The sequence below is a fragment of the Coregonus clupeaformis genome, chromosome 5 (genome assembly GCF_020615455.1).
Source record: "Coregonus clupeaformis isolate EN_2021a chromosome 5, ASM2061545v1, whole genome shotgun sequence".
Classification (NCBI taxonomy): domain Eukaryota; kingdom Metazoa; phylum Chordata; class Actinopteri; order Salmoniformes; family Salmonidae; genus Coregonus; species Coregonus clupeaformis.
Genome location: NC_059196.1, coordinates 15,313,807 through 15,332,134, shown reverse-complemented (window position 1 = coordinate 15,332,134; position 18,328 = coordinate 15,313,807). Strand labels below are relative to the sequence as shown.

Below are 18,328 nucleotides of genomic sequence, written 5' to 3'. Positions count from 1 at the left end.
GAGATTATCTATTTTAAGTCACATACCTTAGGCTACTCCCTATGCCCTATCCACCGGCCATCAGGATGGATGTGAGCCCACATGGAGCTGAAACGGATCTAGGATTTGTTTTGGAGTATTCTCCCGTTACCTAGTTGTTTTGCACTTTGTATATGAACGTATTCTGCAATGAACAAACCTACACACGGATGTGGTCATAGAGTTCATGTGTACGCTCTTTGTTTGAGGCCCATGTTTGTTTATGTGCTTTGAGCATCTGTGAGACTTTAGGATGTATTGATGCTGTGGAACAATGCACTTGGAATTCTAACCCTTTACTGTATACTGTTTGTCCAGCCTACATAATACCCTCAGTATTTAGGAGCATGAACCGTCAACCAAATGACTCAATGATCCTTGGTTCATAATACAATGATTTACGGGTCGTTCCACCAATTGGGTGCGTTTTGGGTAGTGTAACATTTGATTTCACCTAATTTTAACATTCTGTCATAAAGAGCACATGTTCAACTTCATAAAAAAATTGTTTTCCCATCTCAAGAGGTTAAATTAAGTAACAGGGTTGATGATTTCATCTTAAAACAGACGTAAATCCCTTTGTGATGGGGGGAATGAAAGTTTTTACATTTATAGCCTGTCTAACTATGGGTAACAGGGTTGATATGTTATGTTCGACCCGCTCATTTTCCCACCACAAAAAAACCAGAACATAGCCCAAAAGAGTCAAATCAGCTCACCTGCTTTTACTCTATGGTTTGACTATTAGATGTTCAATTTTATTTAGAATTTTTTTTAAAGGAATAGTTCAGTTCACGTAACAGGGTTGACTTTAAAATGAGGGAGAGACATAAATTATTCACTAATCACATTATATAAATAATAATTTTCAGAAATGACTTTGTCAAAGCAACAAAATAACTAAGGTTTTACAATGATGGTGAAAACTTGGAGAAATTTGGGGATTAAGTGGGTTAAAATCTTTATTCGTATTTAAAATCAGATTTATTGAATTATCTATGTAGTCTTTATTAAAGGGGCACATTTATTAATATAATAGGCTTTTAAAATGAAATATTGCTGCACAATTTCTACTTAAAATATCAAAGGGACAGCACACACACACACAACTGTGAAGGTGACGAGGAGCCTGGTTGGTCTGTCACTGGTGGATCAGACGAGCTTCAGCAACAAACAGGCATACTGTATACATACACAGTGTTTTTGAGCAATGCAAAATTCCACAGCAAATTGTTAAATTGAGGCTAATGATGGTAGCATGATGCTGAGCTAAAAGGAGGTGTAGCATGATGTTACTACAGTACACATAATGCTCTGTAAGCATATCTGGTTTTATCTTACTAAAGACGTTCCTGAAGCTGACTCATTGGTGTTAATACAATGAGAAAGGAAATGTTGACTTGTGTTCTCCTGCCATCTACAGGTTATTCCAATGAACCATGACAGTCTGTCAGATTAGATAGTATTGGATTGGACTGAGCAAGAGTTCATACTGTAGGATTGCTATGATAAAGTTATGGGTGCTTGAAAAATCTGACCCGTCTCTGATATTACATGCATCGTTGGGCTGCCACTTCAGTTAGCATCATATAGGCTACTATCTATCTACCTTCAGTCACACCCTAGTAATCTATTTACAATGATGTAAATGGGTTGACCCCTATGGGATTTAATAAACACCCTGTTTCCAAAGGTGTGTAGAGTAGACTGTCATGCCAAAATGTAATGTTGTTGTAAATTACTGCGCTGTACATTTAGCCAGGAGAGGGCGGCGTTTATCCATACAACTCATATCTCAACAAAAAAACATGGGCCATCACTATGTTACAGCAATATGTCAATACAGCCTCTAATCTATAAAACACTGTACTGGTAATGATTCAAAGTTGCTCTTGGAAACGTTGAATTCAAAATGTATTTAAACCAATATACAATCAATACAACCAACCAACAGAGAACTACACATTTACAAACGTGTTGAAAATCATGTAAGAAAAACGACATTAGGAAACATTGTGTACCTGAGGTGGCACATAGGAGCACAGTAAAGCAGTTTGGTTCCTATCCTTTAGCTGACTGAAGATCCTCAGCACTCCATCTATAGATATAAACACTTTGGTAAGAAATAAATTACCTGGTATTCCTGACAGCATAAATGTTATCTTAAAATAGCCTTAATAGCTAGCCTGAACAGGCTTTGTGAGTGGCAGTTGACAACCTACCAAGCAACACTGCTTGGTCTTCATAAAAAATATCCTTTGTAGCGTTATGTATACGGTCATTAAAATCATCAGGAATATCACAACACAATACTACTCCCCTTTTTAATATATATTCAGTTGACCCCATTAACTATTGTCTCTTATGTTACTGGATGCACAGTTTGAAAATATGGCAGGCCTGCTTGTAGCTAGGTACCGTTGACTAACCCATTTGTGTATATGAAAGCTCTGTAGGAGTCTTTATTACCTTCAGACTGACATTGGTATCTACAGTATGTTGCTGGACTCTTTGGTTCTGGTTTGTGAGCTAAACAGAATCAGAGGTGCATCTCACAACATAAGACACAGACCAACAGTCGATACCTTAATGGGTTTTCCAATAAAAGCATTATACAATGTACTTGAAAAAATAAGAGAGAACAGTTGAACTATTAGAGGAAACAGAACACAAGTAGCGGTAGCGACCCAACAGAGAGCAGCATGTTTCACACATTTCTGACACTTTATGAGTTAACAAAAATAAAACATAATTCATTTGACATTGTAGAGGTACAAATGTTGCAGGGACGGCCTGTGCATTGTGGTTGTGTGTGTGTGCGTGCGGACAGAAGATAAGGTGTTTGCAATGTTTGTGATAAGTTGTCAGATTTGGCTAGCTGTTTAATGTGTATTTGACAGTGTGTAGAGCACAGTGTAAAGACCCGCACGACTCCATGTTTTTCAGATGAGGTCCATGTCATCGGGCTGGGGCTGGGGAATGGGGAGTAGGGTGCTGGGTTCTGGGGTTGAAGGGTAACATAACAGGGCCTTCAGATCACCTCTCGGTCTGCAGAGTTTTGCCGGTTGGGGAAGATGTGTAGCTGGGGTTGTTCGATGCCATCGTTGTGGAGGTCCTCCTGTTTCTGCAGCCCATGGAGTTTCAACACCAGTTCCTTGATGAAAACCTGTGTGTGCAGGGAAGAAGGGCAGTCGGTCATCATACGAAACATGCTCAGAATGGATACAGTGATACACAGTGTTGGTAATGTTGAGTAATTCACAGTGAAACAACAAGGACACATGTTTCAGAGATATCACTTCATTCATTTTGTGTGTATGATATCAATATGTGGGGGGGGTCAACATGGTCTGTCAACACATAATGGACAGGTTGAGTAATGCTGACCACGAAGGATACAGGGACAGTGTAAAAGAAGGACCTGGTATGTCAGTGACAAGACTAGCATTGTCAGCTACTATATGTGGAGTCATCAGTGGTTACTTCTGTTGCTGAAAGAAAGAGTGAGGAGGTGATAAAGAGAGGGAGGAAGGCAGTGTCGTAGTACTTGAGTTTAAGACTTGGATTTGACTTGGACTCAAGTCACAATTTTCATGACTTGTGCCTCAACTCAGACTTGACCAGTGGTGATTGGTCCTTTTATAATGACATCATCATAACCCTGTTCTCTGATTGGTCCCTTCATAATAACTAGGGTTACAAAATTCCAGGAACTTTCAATAAATTCCCTGGTTTCCCAGAAATCCCAGGTTGGAGGATTCCCCAAATCAGGAGGGAATAAGAAAAAATCTGGAATCCAGGACAGTTTTGCAACCTTAATAATGATATTGTCATAACCCTGTTCTCTGATTGGGTCCCTTCACTGTGACATCATTCTGTAAAGTCAGTCTCTGGCATAAAATACTACCCAAAACCCAATACATAATCTTAAACACATTGTTAGATATTACTCTTTTATATAGATTACCTCACTTACCTCTGTGTTATTGCAGGTGTGAAACATTTCCTGGAAAAAATCCCCAGACCAAATAAGATTTTAGTTCAACTGGCCAGGCTGCTGCTGAAACAATATATTTAAATAGCAACCAAATCTACAGCTATTACTGTTACCCTCACAATCTAGACAGTACAACTTGTTCACACAGCTTTTAATTGATCAAATTATAACGTCTTCAGATGATTTTGCTAGTGAGTAGTACAGTATACCTGCAGCCTGTGAGTTCTCTCCTCATCACTCTTCAGGTCTAACAGCTCGTCAATGTTCACCTCCTCCGGCATCTCCTCCTCCTGGGGACACAAGGTGACAGAGCGTCAGTCAGTCAAACAGTCCACCAATCTGTAGGCATCCTCCACTACACTCTGGCCAGGGCAGTATCCTAACATACAACTATCATATACCCCATTATATGAAAAGGGACAAATCAGATCTTGCCATGAGTTCTGAGTTGCATGGGTCTTACAGACACAGAGGAAGAGCTGTGTGTGTTTTTAGAGTGCAACACACCATGAGATATTCACAGACCCTGAAGCATTGCAGTGTGTGTGTGTGTGTAAGTGTGAGTGTCCATGGTGGCTGTTGAGTCATCATATGCATGATGATTGACGCGTGGGCTTGCAGTTCAGGCCTAGGGATGATTTGAGAAGAAAAAAAACGTTTAGATGGCTGCGCCGCTGTTGGAATCGGTCATCAAAGTGCCTCCATAATCTCAGGATTTAGTTTCAGTAGGAACACTGCATGTGGGGATGTGTGTGTGAGAGTGAGTGCGTGAGAGAGAACGAACCACAACCCTGGCTACTAGTCTAGGTATGCTGTAAGGACGGAAGCCACCACCATCAAGGCCAGACATTCTCCATCACAGACCGCATCCATTATGCTTTCTCACGGCCTCCTAAATTCGGTCATACTCAAACAGTGCCTTCAGCTCCCCCCAAAGTCTCAGAGGAAAGCAGAGATTATTTGTATAACAGTCTATGCACTTACTTCATTTGGGACATTTTCACAGATCATTAACTACACTGAACAAAAATATAAAAACACAACATGCAACACTTTCAAAGATTTTACTGAGTTACAGTTCATTCTCCTGAGTGGCGCAGTGGTCTAAGGCACTGCTCTGTCGCAGCCGGCCGCGACCGGGAGACTCATGGGCGGCGCACAATTGGCCCAGCGTCGTCCAGGGTAGGGGAGGGAATGGCCGGCAGGGATGTAGCTCAGTTGATAGAGCATGGCGTTTGCAACGCCAGGGTTGTGGATTCGATTCCCACGGGGGGCCAGTATATATAAAAAAATATATATGTATTCACTAACTGTAAGTCGCTCTGGATAAGAGCGTCTGCTAAATGACGTAAATGTAAATGTAAATATAAAGAAATCAGTCAATTGAAATAAATTCATTAAGCCCTAATCTATGGATTTCACGACTGGGAATACAGATATGCATATGTTGGTCACAGATACAGTACCTTTAACAAAAAGGTAGGGGTGTGGATCAGAAAACCAGTCACTATCTGGTGTGACCACCATTTGTCTCATGCAGCGCAACATCTCCTACACATAGAGTTGATCAGGTTGTTGATTGTGGCCTGAGGAATGTTGTCCCACTTCTCTTCAATGGCTGTGCGAAGTTGCTTGATATTGGCATGAACTGAAACACGCAGTCATACACATCAATCCAGAGCATCCCAAACATGCTCAATGGGTGACGTCTAGTGAGTATGCAGGCCATGGAAGAACTGGAACATTTTCAGTTTCCAGGAATTGTGTACAGATCCTTACGACATGGGGCCATGCATTAACATGTTGAAACATGAGGTGATGGAAGCAGATGAATGGCACAACAATGGGCCTCAGGATCTCGTCACGGAATCTCTGTGCATTCAAATTGCCATCGATAAAATGCAATGCCTGCCCATACCATAACCCCACCACCACGGGGCACTCTGTTTACAACGTTGACGTCAGCAAACCGCTCACCCACATGACGCCATACACGTCATCTGCCCGGTACAGTTGAAACCGTGATTCATCTGTAAAGAGCACACTTCTCCAGCGTGCCAGTGGCCATTGAAGTCGGTTTACGACGCCAAACTGCAGTCAGGTCAAGACCCTGGTAAGGACGATGAGCACGCAGATGAACTTCTGAGACGGTTTCTGAAACTTTGTGCAGAAATTATTCGGTTGTGCAAACCCACAGTTTCATCAGCTGTCCGGGTGGCTGGTCTCAGACGATCCCGCAGGTGAAGCCAGATGTGGAGGTCCTGGGCTGGCGTGGTTACACATGGTCTGCGGTTGTGAGCCCGGTTGAACATACTGCCAAATTCTCTAAAACGACGTTGGAGGGGGCTTATGGTAGAGAAGTGAACATTCAATGCTCTGGCAACAGCTCTGGAGGACATTCCTGCAGTCAGCATGCCAATTGCACGCTCCCTCAAGACATGAGACATCTGTGGCATTGTGTTGTGTTACAAAACTGCACATTTTAGAGTGGCCTTTTGTCGCCAGCACATGGTGCACCTGTGTAATGATCATGCTGTTTAATCAGCATCTTGATATGCCACACCTGTCAGGTGGATGAATTATCTTGGCAAAGGAGAAATGCTCACTAACAGGGATGTAAACACATTTGTAGAGAAATACGCTTTTTGTGCGTATGGAACATTTCTGGGATCTTTTATTTCAGTTCATGAAACACTTTGCATTTATATTTTTGTTCAGTATAAAATGTCGTCACACCCCCATTCCCAAACTACTTCGTTCATTCTGAACAGGAAAGTATTCCACAATGGCTTCTGGCCAAACACTTACCAAGAGTCTCATGAGATTCCACCTTATTTATTTGTCCCTTGAGGCAAGTCTGCTCATTGGCACAAACAGCACATTCAAAGGGAATTATTCATGATGTGATGCTATCAACATAGTGAGCCAAAAATGAACCCTGGTCATTTTCTTATTGCCCTTTTTGGTAAGGCAGAGATTCTTTGAATAACAAAATATGGAAATGTATGAAGACTACTGCAAATAACACTGTAGACTAGATGGGAGGCTGTCGTCAGAACCTAACCCAAACATCAACCACAGTACACAACAAAGACAGCATGGGCGTGAGTGAGTGCATGTGTGTGTGACATGTTGACTAGTGACACTCATGCAACAGGCCATACAGAGTTCAGCAGTAAGGTTAACCAGCCCCGTTGGGTCTGTCTTTGGGTGCCGGTAGTGTAAAGGTCCGTCCAGGCAGATCCAAGCAGTCTCTTCCTACCCAGACCTTTCTTTCAACTCCAAATGCCAATGAAATACAGTCTCATACTGCCCACACACAGGCATATAAAAACACAGCCACGCGAGCAAGCACAAACACTCTCATACACGTACCACACAGACACAACAATGTGTGTAATACACGGTATTGTAATATACATGTGTAATGAAACTACACATTATTGTGTATATCAGGTTAATGAGGCTCAGTGAGGCTCAGTGAGCATTCCTTGCAGTGTTGAGTAAACACAGCCTCCATCGTGGGACAAACATGATGACACAGGCCTGTCAGGGTGAGTTAGTCACTTTAGGCTGATGCAATGCTTTTATCGGGATTCAACTGCTTTCATTGTCCAAGTCTGGATTGCACATTATGCTTAGATCACATTAGAATGTTCAGTGAGGGGATGTGTGATGTCGGGTGGGCTAATGTGTCCTATACTTCTTTATGGTCTTGAGTCCTATCTTACTTGTGCAGGAGGCTAATAGTAAAGGTGAGCAGAAAGGTGCACAGATAGAACCCTACTATGAAAAAAATGCCCTTTTGATTGGTGGCGTAAAAATAAAAATACCTTATTACATTTTTTGTCTCTTTTCTTTCTTGTAACTTTAAATGCAACGAATTACCCATCAAAGTAGATCATTTCTCATAAACGTATGAATCTTGAAAAAAAGTCCCCTCCCTGCCCTTCTGCCACTCGTCCTGCATGTACGAGTTTTAAATGAATACCGCCAGTAGTAGGTTACAAGCAAAGACTAGTTAGCTTGTTTTGACAGCATAGCCTAGCTAACTAGCTAGCTGATTCATGTAGCCTACATTAGCGATGATCAGATGATATAGCCCACCCCAGTATTTCTAGCAGTCCTTGATTTCTAGCAACAATACTTTTAACGAATCCCCTTTCATCTGTGGTTCTAGTTTAGCCTGCACTGTGTGTTGACTGTGTGTTTTAGCAGAAAATGAAGGTGAGTGATTGTTGTTTTAGAGAATGTAGCACCAGCAACAATACCAGATCTAGGTGGCAGTTTGTAATGAGTACGGCTGGGCCCTCACTCCTCTGTAGCAGAGAGCGAGAGGGCAACCCAGAGACCGAGACCGAGAGAGAGAGAGAGAGAGAGAGAGAGAGAGAGAGAGAGAGAGAGAGAGAGAGAGAGAGAGAGAGAGAGAGAGAGAGAGAGAGAGAGAGAGAGAGAGAGAGAGAGAGAGAGAGAGAGAGAGACAGAAAGAGAAAGGGAACGAGTCATTCCACCTAGTTTAGCATCAGTAGATGGCTCCAAGGCAGCAATTTAGTCCACATCACTTCCAGGCCAGTGGGTTGAGGGTAATGTGGTTTTTGTTTGCTTGGATACTCTGGGTGGTTGTCCACTGGTCCCTGTGTCACTGTGTCCAGCTGTGCACCTGTGTCATGTTTTCCATAGCCAACACCCTGATACAGTAAGTGGCCTGTCTCACACTGGTGACAAAATAAATTTGGGTCAAAATACCATGCCAGGTTAAACTGAAGACTAACGGAAAGTAAAATCATTTACAAGGGAAGCGAACACTCTTTAAATGTACATGAATGTCCATTATTGCCATAACCCATTGAGGTGGAAGGTAATCATTAATAAAATATCAATCAATATACACATGAAACATTCAGCCTCAATACATTTCACTGATAATGAGCCACTACACAAAATATTATAATTTCTTATCATTAAAGTCATTTTTGTGGGTCGGTTTGTGTAGACCCATGTTATAACCCTCAGCTGTTGTATTTACTTTAGAGCCTGCAGTATTGACAGATGCTTATCTAGCTTTACTCAAGTTCTTTCCACATCACCATTCCTTCCCCCTTCCATTTCATATCCTGCAACAGGCAAACTGCTAAATGCAGAACAACTACAGTATCTATCTACCCCTAATATACTACATTAACATGTCATTTCCAGATTCATGATCTGTCTCTCTTGGTCTGTCCCACTCCTCTCCCACTCTCTGTAATATTCACATCCTCTTTACCGCCTGTACGACATGCTATTAGACATTTCCTTTCTCTCCTACCCCATCTCACACCTTGTCTCTCTAGCCCAGAATATGTCAACCTCTATCTCGCTCTCTTTTTCCATCAGGGCAGAGGGGGCCATTCCCTGCTGTCACATCCTAACAAGTCATTACTACTCTAAACATCATCATCACTAGTTTTCACCAGATCATTCCCACAGTTACTTACTGCTACAGCACATACACATAATATTAATCTAGTACAGGGGTGTCAAACTCATTCCATGGAGGGCCGAGTGTCAGCTGGTTTTTGGTTTTTCATTTCAATGAAGACCTAGACAGCCAGGTGAGGGGAGTTCCTTACTAATCAGTGACCTTAATTCATCAATCAAGTATAAAGGGAGGAGTGAAAACCCGCAGACACTCAGCCCATGGAATGAGTTTGACACCTGATCTAGTATTAATTACAATATTATTAGCACATCTGGTCAGAACACTACCAAAATGTCTCATTGTCAAGAATGTAATAAGGGTTTAGTGCTGTCAGTGAAATTGTGGTTATTGACTTTATATCAAAGTATAAACCATAATGATTGAGACATATGATCGGCACAGCGACATTTCCAATAGAGGTTCTCTCTACAGTCGTGGTCAAAAGTTTTGAGAATGACACAAATAGAAATGTTCAAAGTCTGCTGCCTCAGTTTTTATGATGGCAATTTGCATATACTCCAGAATGTTATGAAGAGTGATCAGATTAATTGCAAAGTCCCGCTTTGCCATGAAAATGAACTTAATCCCCAAAAAACATTTCCACTGCATTTTAGCCCTGCCACAAAAGGACCAGCTGACATCATGTCAGTGATTCTCTCGTTAACACAGGTGAGAGTGTTGACGAGGACAAGGCTGGAGATCACTCTGTCATGCTGAATGAGTTAGAATAACAGACTGGAAGCTTTAAAAAGGAGGGTGGTGCTTGAAATCATTGTTCTTCCTCTGTTAACCATGGTTACCTGCAAGGAAACACGTGCCGTCATCATTGCTTTGCACAAATAGGGCTTCACAGGCAAGGATATTGCTGCTAGTAAGATTGCACCTAAATCAACCATTTATCGGATCATCAAGAACTTCAAGGAGAGAGGTTCAATTGTTGTGAAGAAGGCATCAGGGCGCCCAAGAAAGTCCAGCAAGCGTCAGGACCGTCTCCTAAAGTTGATTCAGCTGCGGGATCGGGGCACCACCAGTGCAGAGCTTGCTCAGGAATGGCAGCAGGCAGGTGTGAGTGCATCTGCACGCACAGTGAGGCAAAGACTTTTGGAGGATTGCCTGGTGTCAAGAAGGGCAGCGAGGAAGCCACTTCTCTCCAGGAAAAACATCAGGGACAGACTGATATTCTGCAAAAGGTACAGGGATTGGACTGCTGAGGACTGGGGTAAAGTCATTTTCTCTGATGAATCCCCTTTCCGATTGTTTGGGGCATCCGGAAAAAAGCTTGTCCGGAGAAGACAAGGTGAGCGCTACCATCAGTCCTGTGTTATGCCAACAGTAAAGCATCCTGAGACCATTCATATGTGGGGTTGCTTCTCAGCCAAGGGAGTGGGCTCACTCACAATTTTGCCTAAGAACACAGCCATGAATAAAGAATGGTACCAACACATCCTCCGAGAACAACTTCTCCCAACCATCCAAGAACAGTTTGGTGATGAACAATGCCTTTTCCAGCATGATGGAGCACCTTGCCATAAGGCAAAAGTGATAACTAAGTGGCTTAGGGAACAAAACATTGAAATGTTGGGTCCATGGCCAGGAAACTCCCCAGACCTTAATCCCATTGAGAAGTTGAATCCTCAAAACCCCACAAATTCTGACAAACTCCAAGCATTGATTATGCAAGAATGGGTTGCCATCAGTCAGGATGTGGCCCAGAAGTTAATTGACAGCATGCCAGGGCGGATTGCAGAGGTCTTGAAAAGAAGGGTCAACACTGCAAATATTGACTCTTTGCATAAACTTAATGTAATTGTCACTAAAAGCCTTTGACACTTATGGAATGCTTGAAATTATACTTCAGTATACCATAGTAACATCTGACAAAAATATCTAAAAACACTGAAGCAGCAAACTTTGTGAAGACCAATCCTTGTGTCATTCTCAAAACTTTTGACCACGACTGTACACCAGGAAATGGGCCTGTTCATCAGGAGATTGATGGCTGTTTCTCTCATCTACATAAGCGTGCACATTAAAATGCATTTCCATTAGGTATTCATTCATCACTAAATTGTGGGGCAGGTGTTCTGGTTCAAGATAAACGCAATTATGTCATGTTATTTGTGCGATTTATATATTTTATGAGTCTTATGAGATTAATTTCCACGTCTTCGACAAATTGCATTAGGTTGGGGAAACAGCTGTTATAGATCAGTTGCAATACATATTTCACACCCATTAGATATTGATTGTTGCTACAAAAATAAACAATTGCACTCTAAAAACCTTAGTTCTCCAAAGTTTTTCTCTCCCAGTTTGCAGTGGTAAATTGCATAACAACTGGCTGTCACATCTGTGTCGCTTAGTGGGCAGTGACGACGCAATAGAATGGTTATAATGGCTGGGTGTAGTGGTGGGACATGGGATTAAAAGTGAAAAGACCCCGAGCCTGGCAGACAATCACGCAGATAGCAGAACACTGCGGGGTCTTAAGCTGGGCCTCCGATTGAGCGTTGATAGAGCGCTAATACAAGACTAATGACCTTTGATAAATGGGCCAAGCGATGCACTACAGTCAATATTTCGAGCTTCAACAACAGGCTCATGATGGGGGGAGTATTCTCTTTGTGCTCTTTGGTGACATATGGGACCTTCACTTCCCCCAAACCCCCATCCTCCCATTCATAAGAATCATCCCAGGAGACAAAGATGTCATCAATCAATAACTGGGATAGTTAGCGTCCATTCAGGCCTGGTCAGGGGGTTTTCACGTTGCAGGGGCAGCCAGGGTGGGCTTTGGTCTAGCAGGAAATGAGTATTGGGGAGATCTGATTACACAGTCATTACACATGCCTGTTCCACTATCAGCACAGCAATTAACTCATTAACATAGATATAAAGCTGTGGCCATGTGTGTGTGTTTATGAGAAAGCAAGACAGGGAGTGTGTTTACTGTATCCATCCACAAGAAACAGAATGGTACAGTAGGTCAAATTGTCATGAACACTAAATAGGATCTAAAGCAATATTTCTCTATTCTCTATTCTTTAAGTGGATGTGGAGAGACCCTATAAAAAAAAATATGACAGCTCACTGATGCTGTTTTTGCTGTCATTGTCTCCCCTGTGGTTGTATAATGGTCACTACAGAGGTATCCCCCTGTGACAGCACTGCTTTTAGTCCTCTGTCATTGGGTAGCATCTGTCAGGTGGTGGTCTTTGCAGTAAACACATTGAGTTTTTACTACCATGTTTTATTACTATGTTAGAAATTGGATGTCGAAAGCAGATGCTGAAGAACAGATTGCTAATTGCTCTGCAGAAAAAGAGACCCACCCAGAAGGCTGTAGACTCAAATAGGTCTCAACGTATCATACAAACAGAATTCAACACTGGGCATCCAATTTCTATAGTACTATAGTTAAATACATTCTGAGCAGGAGATGGTTGTGTCTGATGGAGAGATTATTGGTATGGAATAATCCGAAAAACTGTACCATAGCACCAACCCCATCCCTACATCAACCATCCTCCCCAACCCTGCCTTCTCACACAGCCTCCACCATGCAGTGCCTTGACCCAATGCCTACCAACATCCACTGGTGCCCCTGCCCTCGCTGGTGATGCCACACACTACACCAGGTCCTCCTGTTTTGTCAGCCAGAAGCCCATAAACCCTCAAGGCTGTCCACGTAAAGCAACAAGCGCCAAGCGACCTGGCCAGCCAGCCACAGACCAGTTATGTTTCTGGGAGCACTTTCAATTGGACCTCTGATCTTTTCCATGTCACCCCTGGCAGTGAGACAGTATTTCCCCACTCACAGGGAGTATACTGACCGTCCATCCCCTTACATACAACAGGAAGGGAACAACATGAAGGGAATATACCATATCTACTTTTGTATTTTCCCTTGGACGCCAAGTCTATGTCTTTCCATGCTTTGCTAATATGAGGAAGCATGCCAGGCAGGTGTAAAACACCTCGGCTGGTGTTCTTCTTAGAGCAGAATAAACCTGTTCAACTTGCTAATGGCTTTGTAGTTTATTATAATCCTCTCTTCTTCTGGCTACAGAGAAATGTTTGCTTTTATTATTATTATTATTAGCTAAAGGACAAGTGTCCAGTCAATAGTGTCTGATAAGAAAAAATATTCACAATACTATCAATCTGGATTTGATGAGACCATGAATGTACCAATATTACAGGCAGTGTTTTGACCAGGCAGTGTTTTGACCAGGCAGTGTTTTGACTAGACAGTCATTTGACCCTACGACTAGAAGGCATCTATCTACACATCATTGATTCATCGAATGTTAAGCAGACAGAGCGCAAGGAGAGACAAGGCAGGCAACCCCCCCACCCATGTAAAATTGATTAACGTCGTAGCCACATCCCAGATGGTTAGCGACACTAGGCAGTACGATCTCTGAAAAACAGACTTAGTCACATTTTGTGAATAGTTGTATTTACATATCTTGAGGAGACTGAATATTCGAAATTGCTGCGTAACCGCTCACATAAAATGACTATTATGTTCCCAAATGCGCCAAACCGATATATTCATTATAGCGATCAACTCCCACTGAAGAGTGATGTACCACGCTACAGTGGATTGCGTACACCGGAGCTGCTGCCAAAGTCGCTTAATGTCATTCAGTGAACACTTATGCTACAATGAATAATTGTTATTGCGTAAAACACTTTTTGTATTCTTACAATAAATCAAATAAACGTTTCGCATTGGTATGTGACTGTATACGTATTGCGTAGCCTATCATTAGAGATCCGTTTCATTTCAAATTGATGGGACTCACCCTGCCCAAATAGAGCTCGTCCAGACTACAGTCAATCCACTTCTCCACATCCAAGCGCCTTTGGAGCTCCTTTCTGTTGTACTTTACCGTGACCCGTGCTTGCCTCTTCTGCAAGCTAAGCCCCGGGTCCCTACCTGGACCCCTACTCGGGGAATGGACTTTGTTGTTACATCTTCTCCCGACCCGGTTCGCTGCCATATCCACTTCCGATGACAGACACGTGCAGACGGTGGACCTAGTGAGTGAAAGAAGTGCGCTATCATTGGCAATAGTAGTGCACTGGTGGAGAACTCGGCTATGGGTCCTAGTGCCACACCCTATACAGGCCCGGGAAACAGTTGTGCGCCGAGCAATGTGATACATATTTAATTGAGTTTAGCTCTGTAAAATTCTGTCCATGAGGAAGTTCTACACTTTCTGAATTGTGTGACAAGAATTAGCCATAAATGTTAGTGATTCAGTATTCTGGGGAAAGTACAATGACTCACCATCATGGTCACCACTATTTATAAATTATTTAGCCTACACATAGGGAATGATAAAGTCCTCTAGCGGCCAAAAGGTCAAGGCCGTATTAGCATGGGAAGAGCCATCATTCTAATGTTGTCGACTGGGTCGGACTTTCAACTTCATTTGCTGATCTCTTCTGGTGATCAGCCAATCAAAGAATGAAGAAAATTGACTACTTCTAAATGGAGATTGCCTCTATGGCGCCACCCATTCTGTCACAGACGCTATAATGGCATAGATACAAAGATGAGTCCTATATCTATCTCTATGAACCTACATGATGGCTTGCGTTTTTGTTTGTTTTTTCTTCACCTTTATTTAACCAGGTAAGCCAGTTGAGAACAAGTTCTCATTTACAACTGCGACCTGGCCAAGATAAAGCAAAGCAGTGCGATAAAAACAACAACACAGAGTAACATATAACAAAACATAAAGTCAAAAATACCACAGAAAATATATATACAGTGTGTGCAAATGTAGCAAAGTTATGAAGGTAAGACAATAAATAGGCCATAGTGCAAAATAATTACAATTGGTATTAACACTGGAATGATAGATGTGCAAGAGATGATGTGCAAATAGAGATACTGGGGTGCAAATGAGCAAAATAAATAACAATATGGGGATGAGGTAGTTGAGTGGGCTAATTTCAGAAGGGCTGTGTACAGGTGTAGTGATCGGTAAGGTGCTCTGACAACTGATGCTTAAAGTTAGTGAGGGAGATAAGAGTCTCCAGCTTCAGAGATTTTTGCAGTTCGTTCCAGTCATTGGCAGCAGAGAACTGGAAGGAATGTTGGCCAAAGGAGGTGTTGGCTTTGGGGATGACCAGTGAGATATACCCGCTGGAGCGCATACTAGGGGTGGGTGTTGCTATGCTGACCAATGAGCTAAGATAAGGCAGAGATTTGCCTAGCAGTGATTTATAGATGGCCTGGAGCCAGTGGGTTTGGCGACGAATATGTAGTGAGGACCAGCCAACAAGAGCGTACAGGTCACAGTGGTGGGTAGTATATGGGGCTTTGGTGACAAAACGGATGGCACTGTGATAGACTACATCCAATTTGCTGAGTAGGGTGTTGGAGGCTATTTTGTAAATGACATCGCCAAAGTCAAGGATCGGTAGGATAGTCAGTTTTACGAGGGCACGTTTGGCAGCATGAGTGAAGGAGGCTTTGTTGCGAAATAGGAAGCCGATTCTAGATTTGACTTTGGATTGGAGATGCTTAATGTGAGTCTGGAAGGAGAGTTTACAGTCTAACCAGACACCTAGGTATTTGTAGTTGTCCACATACTCTAGGTCAGACCCGTCGAGAGTAGTGATTCTAGTCGGGTGGGCGGGTGCCAGCAGCGTACGATTGAAGAGCATGGATTTAGTTTTACTAGTGTTTAACAGCAGTTGGAGGCTACGGAAGGAGTGTTGTATGGCATTGAAGCTCGTTTGGAGGTTTGTTAACACAGTGTCCAATGAAGGGCCAGATGTATACAAAATGGTGTCGTCTGTGTAGAGGTGGATCTGAGAGTCACCAGGAGCAAGAGCGACATCATTGATATACACAGAGAAAAGAGTCAGCCCAAGAATTGAACCCTGTGGCACCCCCATAGAGACTGCCATAGGTCCAGACAACAGGCCCTCCGATTTGACACATTGAACTCTATCTGAGAAGTAGTTGGTGAACCAGGCGAGGCAGTCATTTGAGAAACAAAGGCTATTTAACAATTTAATAACAATGCAGTGGTTGACAGAGTCGAAAGCCTTGGCCAGGTCGATGAAGACGGCTGCACAGTACTGTCTATTATCGATCGCGGTTATAATATCGTTTAGGACCTTGAGCGTGGCTGAGGTGCACCCATGACCAGCTCAGAAACCGGATTGCATAGCGGAGAAGGTACGGTGGGATTCGAAATGGTCGGTGATCTGTTTGTTAACTTGGCTTTCAAAAACTTTCGAAAGGCAGGGCAGGATGGATATAGGTCTGTAACAGTTTGGATCTAGAGTGTCACCCCCTTTGAAGAGGGGGATGACCGCGGCAGCTTTCCAATCTCTGGGGATCTCAGACGTTATGAAAGAGAGGTTGAACAGGCTAGTAATAGGGGTTGCGACAATTCTGGCGGCTATTTTTAGAAAGAAAGGGTCCAGATTGTCTAGCCCAGATGATTTGTAGGGGTCCAGATTTTGCAGCTCTTTCAGAACATCAGCTGTCTGAATTTGTGTGAAGGGGGGGGCATGGGCAAGTTGCAGCAGAGGGTGCCGAGCTGGTGGCCGGGGTAGTGGTAGACTTTTTCTTGCATGCAAATTGATCTTGACAAACAAATAGGTTTAATTTCGGAATTTCGTTGTGGCCCTCGAGCCAAAAAGTTTGCTCACCCCTGGCCTAGTGCATGGGGTATTCAAATCTTACCCTATGAGGTCTGGAGCCTGATGGTTTTCTGCGCTACCTGATAATTAATTGCATCCACCTGGTGTCCCAGGTCTAAATCAGTCCCTGATTAGAGGAGAATAATGAAAAAAAGCAGTGGAACTGGAATTATGGTCCAGATTTGAATTTGAGGGGCCTAGTGCTTCACCCTGGATTTCCTTTCTATTTTCATTGGTTATTTATATCCAGCAAGCCTAAATCATTAACACAGCAGAGGAGAATATTTGGTCATGTTAAGGTTATTCATAAACATACACAACTGTCATACTGTAATGACAATGATTTAGTTTAATGTAACACACGCCTAGTGGTTAATAGAGAGGTGGGCCAGCAACTAGAGCAGGGGTTTCCAACCCTGTTCCTGGAGAGCTACCCTCCTGTAGGTTTTCGCTCCAACCCCAGGTGTTACTAACCTGATTTATCTTATCAACCAGCTAATTATTTGAATCAGGTGCGCTAGATTAGGGTTGGAGCAAAAACCTACAGGACAGAGGCTCTCCAGGAACAGGGTTGGAGAGCCCTGAACTAGAGGGTTGCAGATTCAAATCCAATGTCCGACGGGAAGAAATATGGTCGAGAGTGGGCCAGCAACAGGAGGGTTACTGGCATCAGTGTCCTAAATGCCATCTCCTGCCGTTGTGCCCTTGAGCAAGGCACCTAAAACTGTGCAGGCGCACCACTGTGGCTGTCCTCTGCTCCAACCTTTGAGTGTGTCTGTCTTTCATTTCCGTAGACTGTAAGGAAAATAGATCAATAAAGTCGTCGTTGTTGTCTTCTTCTTCTTCTTCTTCTTTTTCCTTCTCCATCCCCCTGGGCTCAAAAGCCCTGCCTTCATTCTAAACTGCTGCCTGTAGTAGATATGATAATTATTATTATTACTGATGCACTAAGCCATTTGGTTATAGGTTATACCCAGGGTTGCAGCATGAAATAAGCCCTGTTTGCAGCCTACTGACTTCTTGACTCATGTCGGTTAGTTTGTCCTCGCTGTAAGCACCGGACTTTGACTCATAACTGCACACCCCCATTCACACACTCCTAAACAGCATATTTTTTAACATAACTGTAATATGACACTGTACCTACTAGAGGATGCTTGCAGCTGGCATTGTCC

The 18,328-nt window shown here is 42.9% G+C and overlaps 1 protein-coding gene across 2 annotated transcripts; it reads right to left on the bottom strand.

Annotated features, from left to right (window-relative positions):
• Nucleotides 1-1,915: 1,915 nt before the first annotated feature.
• On the bottom strand, nt 1,916-14,601 carry LOC121562912 (protein phosphatase 1 regulatory subunit 14A-like). 2 transcript variants are annotated; one of them, XM_041875050.2, is made up of 4 exons: nt 14,288-14,584; nt 4,225-4,305; nt 3,995-4,024; nt 1,916-3,184 (listed from the first exon to the last, which is right to left on the bottom strand). In XM_041875050.2, exons 1-4 carry the CDS (start codon nt 14,483-14,485, stop codon nt 3,050-3,052), a joined length of 444 nt encoding a protein of 147 aa, XP_041730984.1. In that variant the 5' UTR covers nt 14,486-14,584; the 3' UTR covers nt 1,916-3,049. The 2 variants fall into 2 exon arrangements, with proteins under 2 accessions (XP_041730984.1, XP_041730990.1); XM_041875056.2 differs by lacking the exon at nt 3,995-4,024 and having other exon boundaries at nt 14,288-14,601.
• Between the last annotated feature and the right edge of the window lie 3,727 nt (nt 14,602-18,328).

Excerpts from the sequence above, each read along its gene's own strand:
- LOC121562912 (XM_041875050.2), bottom strand. The coding sequence starts at position 14,485 with ATGGCAGCGAACCGGGTCGGGAGAAGATGTAACAACAAAGTCCATTCC. Across the intron at positions 4,306-14,287 it reads ACGAGCTCTATTTGGGCAGG|GAGGAGGAGATGCCGGAGGA; the intron begins GTGAGTCCCATC and ends TTGTGTCCCCAG. Across the intron at positions 3,185-3,994 it reads ACACCTGCAATAACACAGAG|GTTTTCATCAAGGAACTGGT; the intron begins GTAAGTGAGGTA and ends CTGCACACACAG.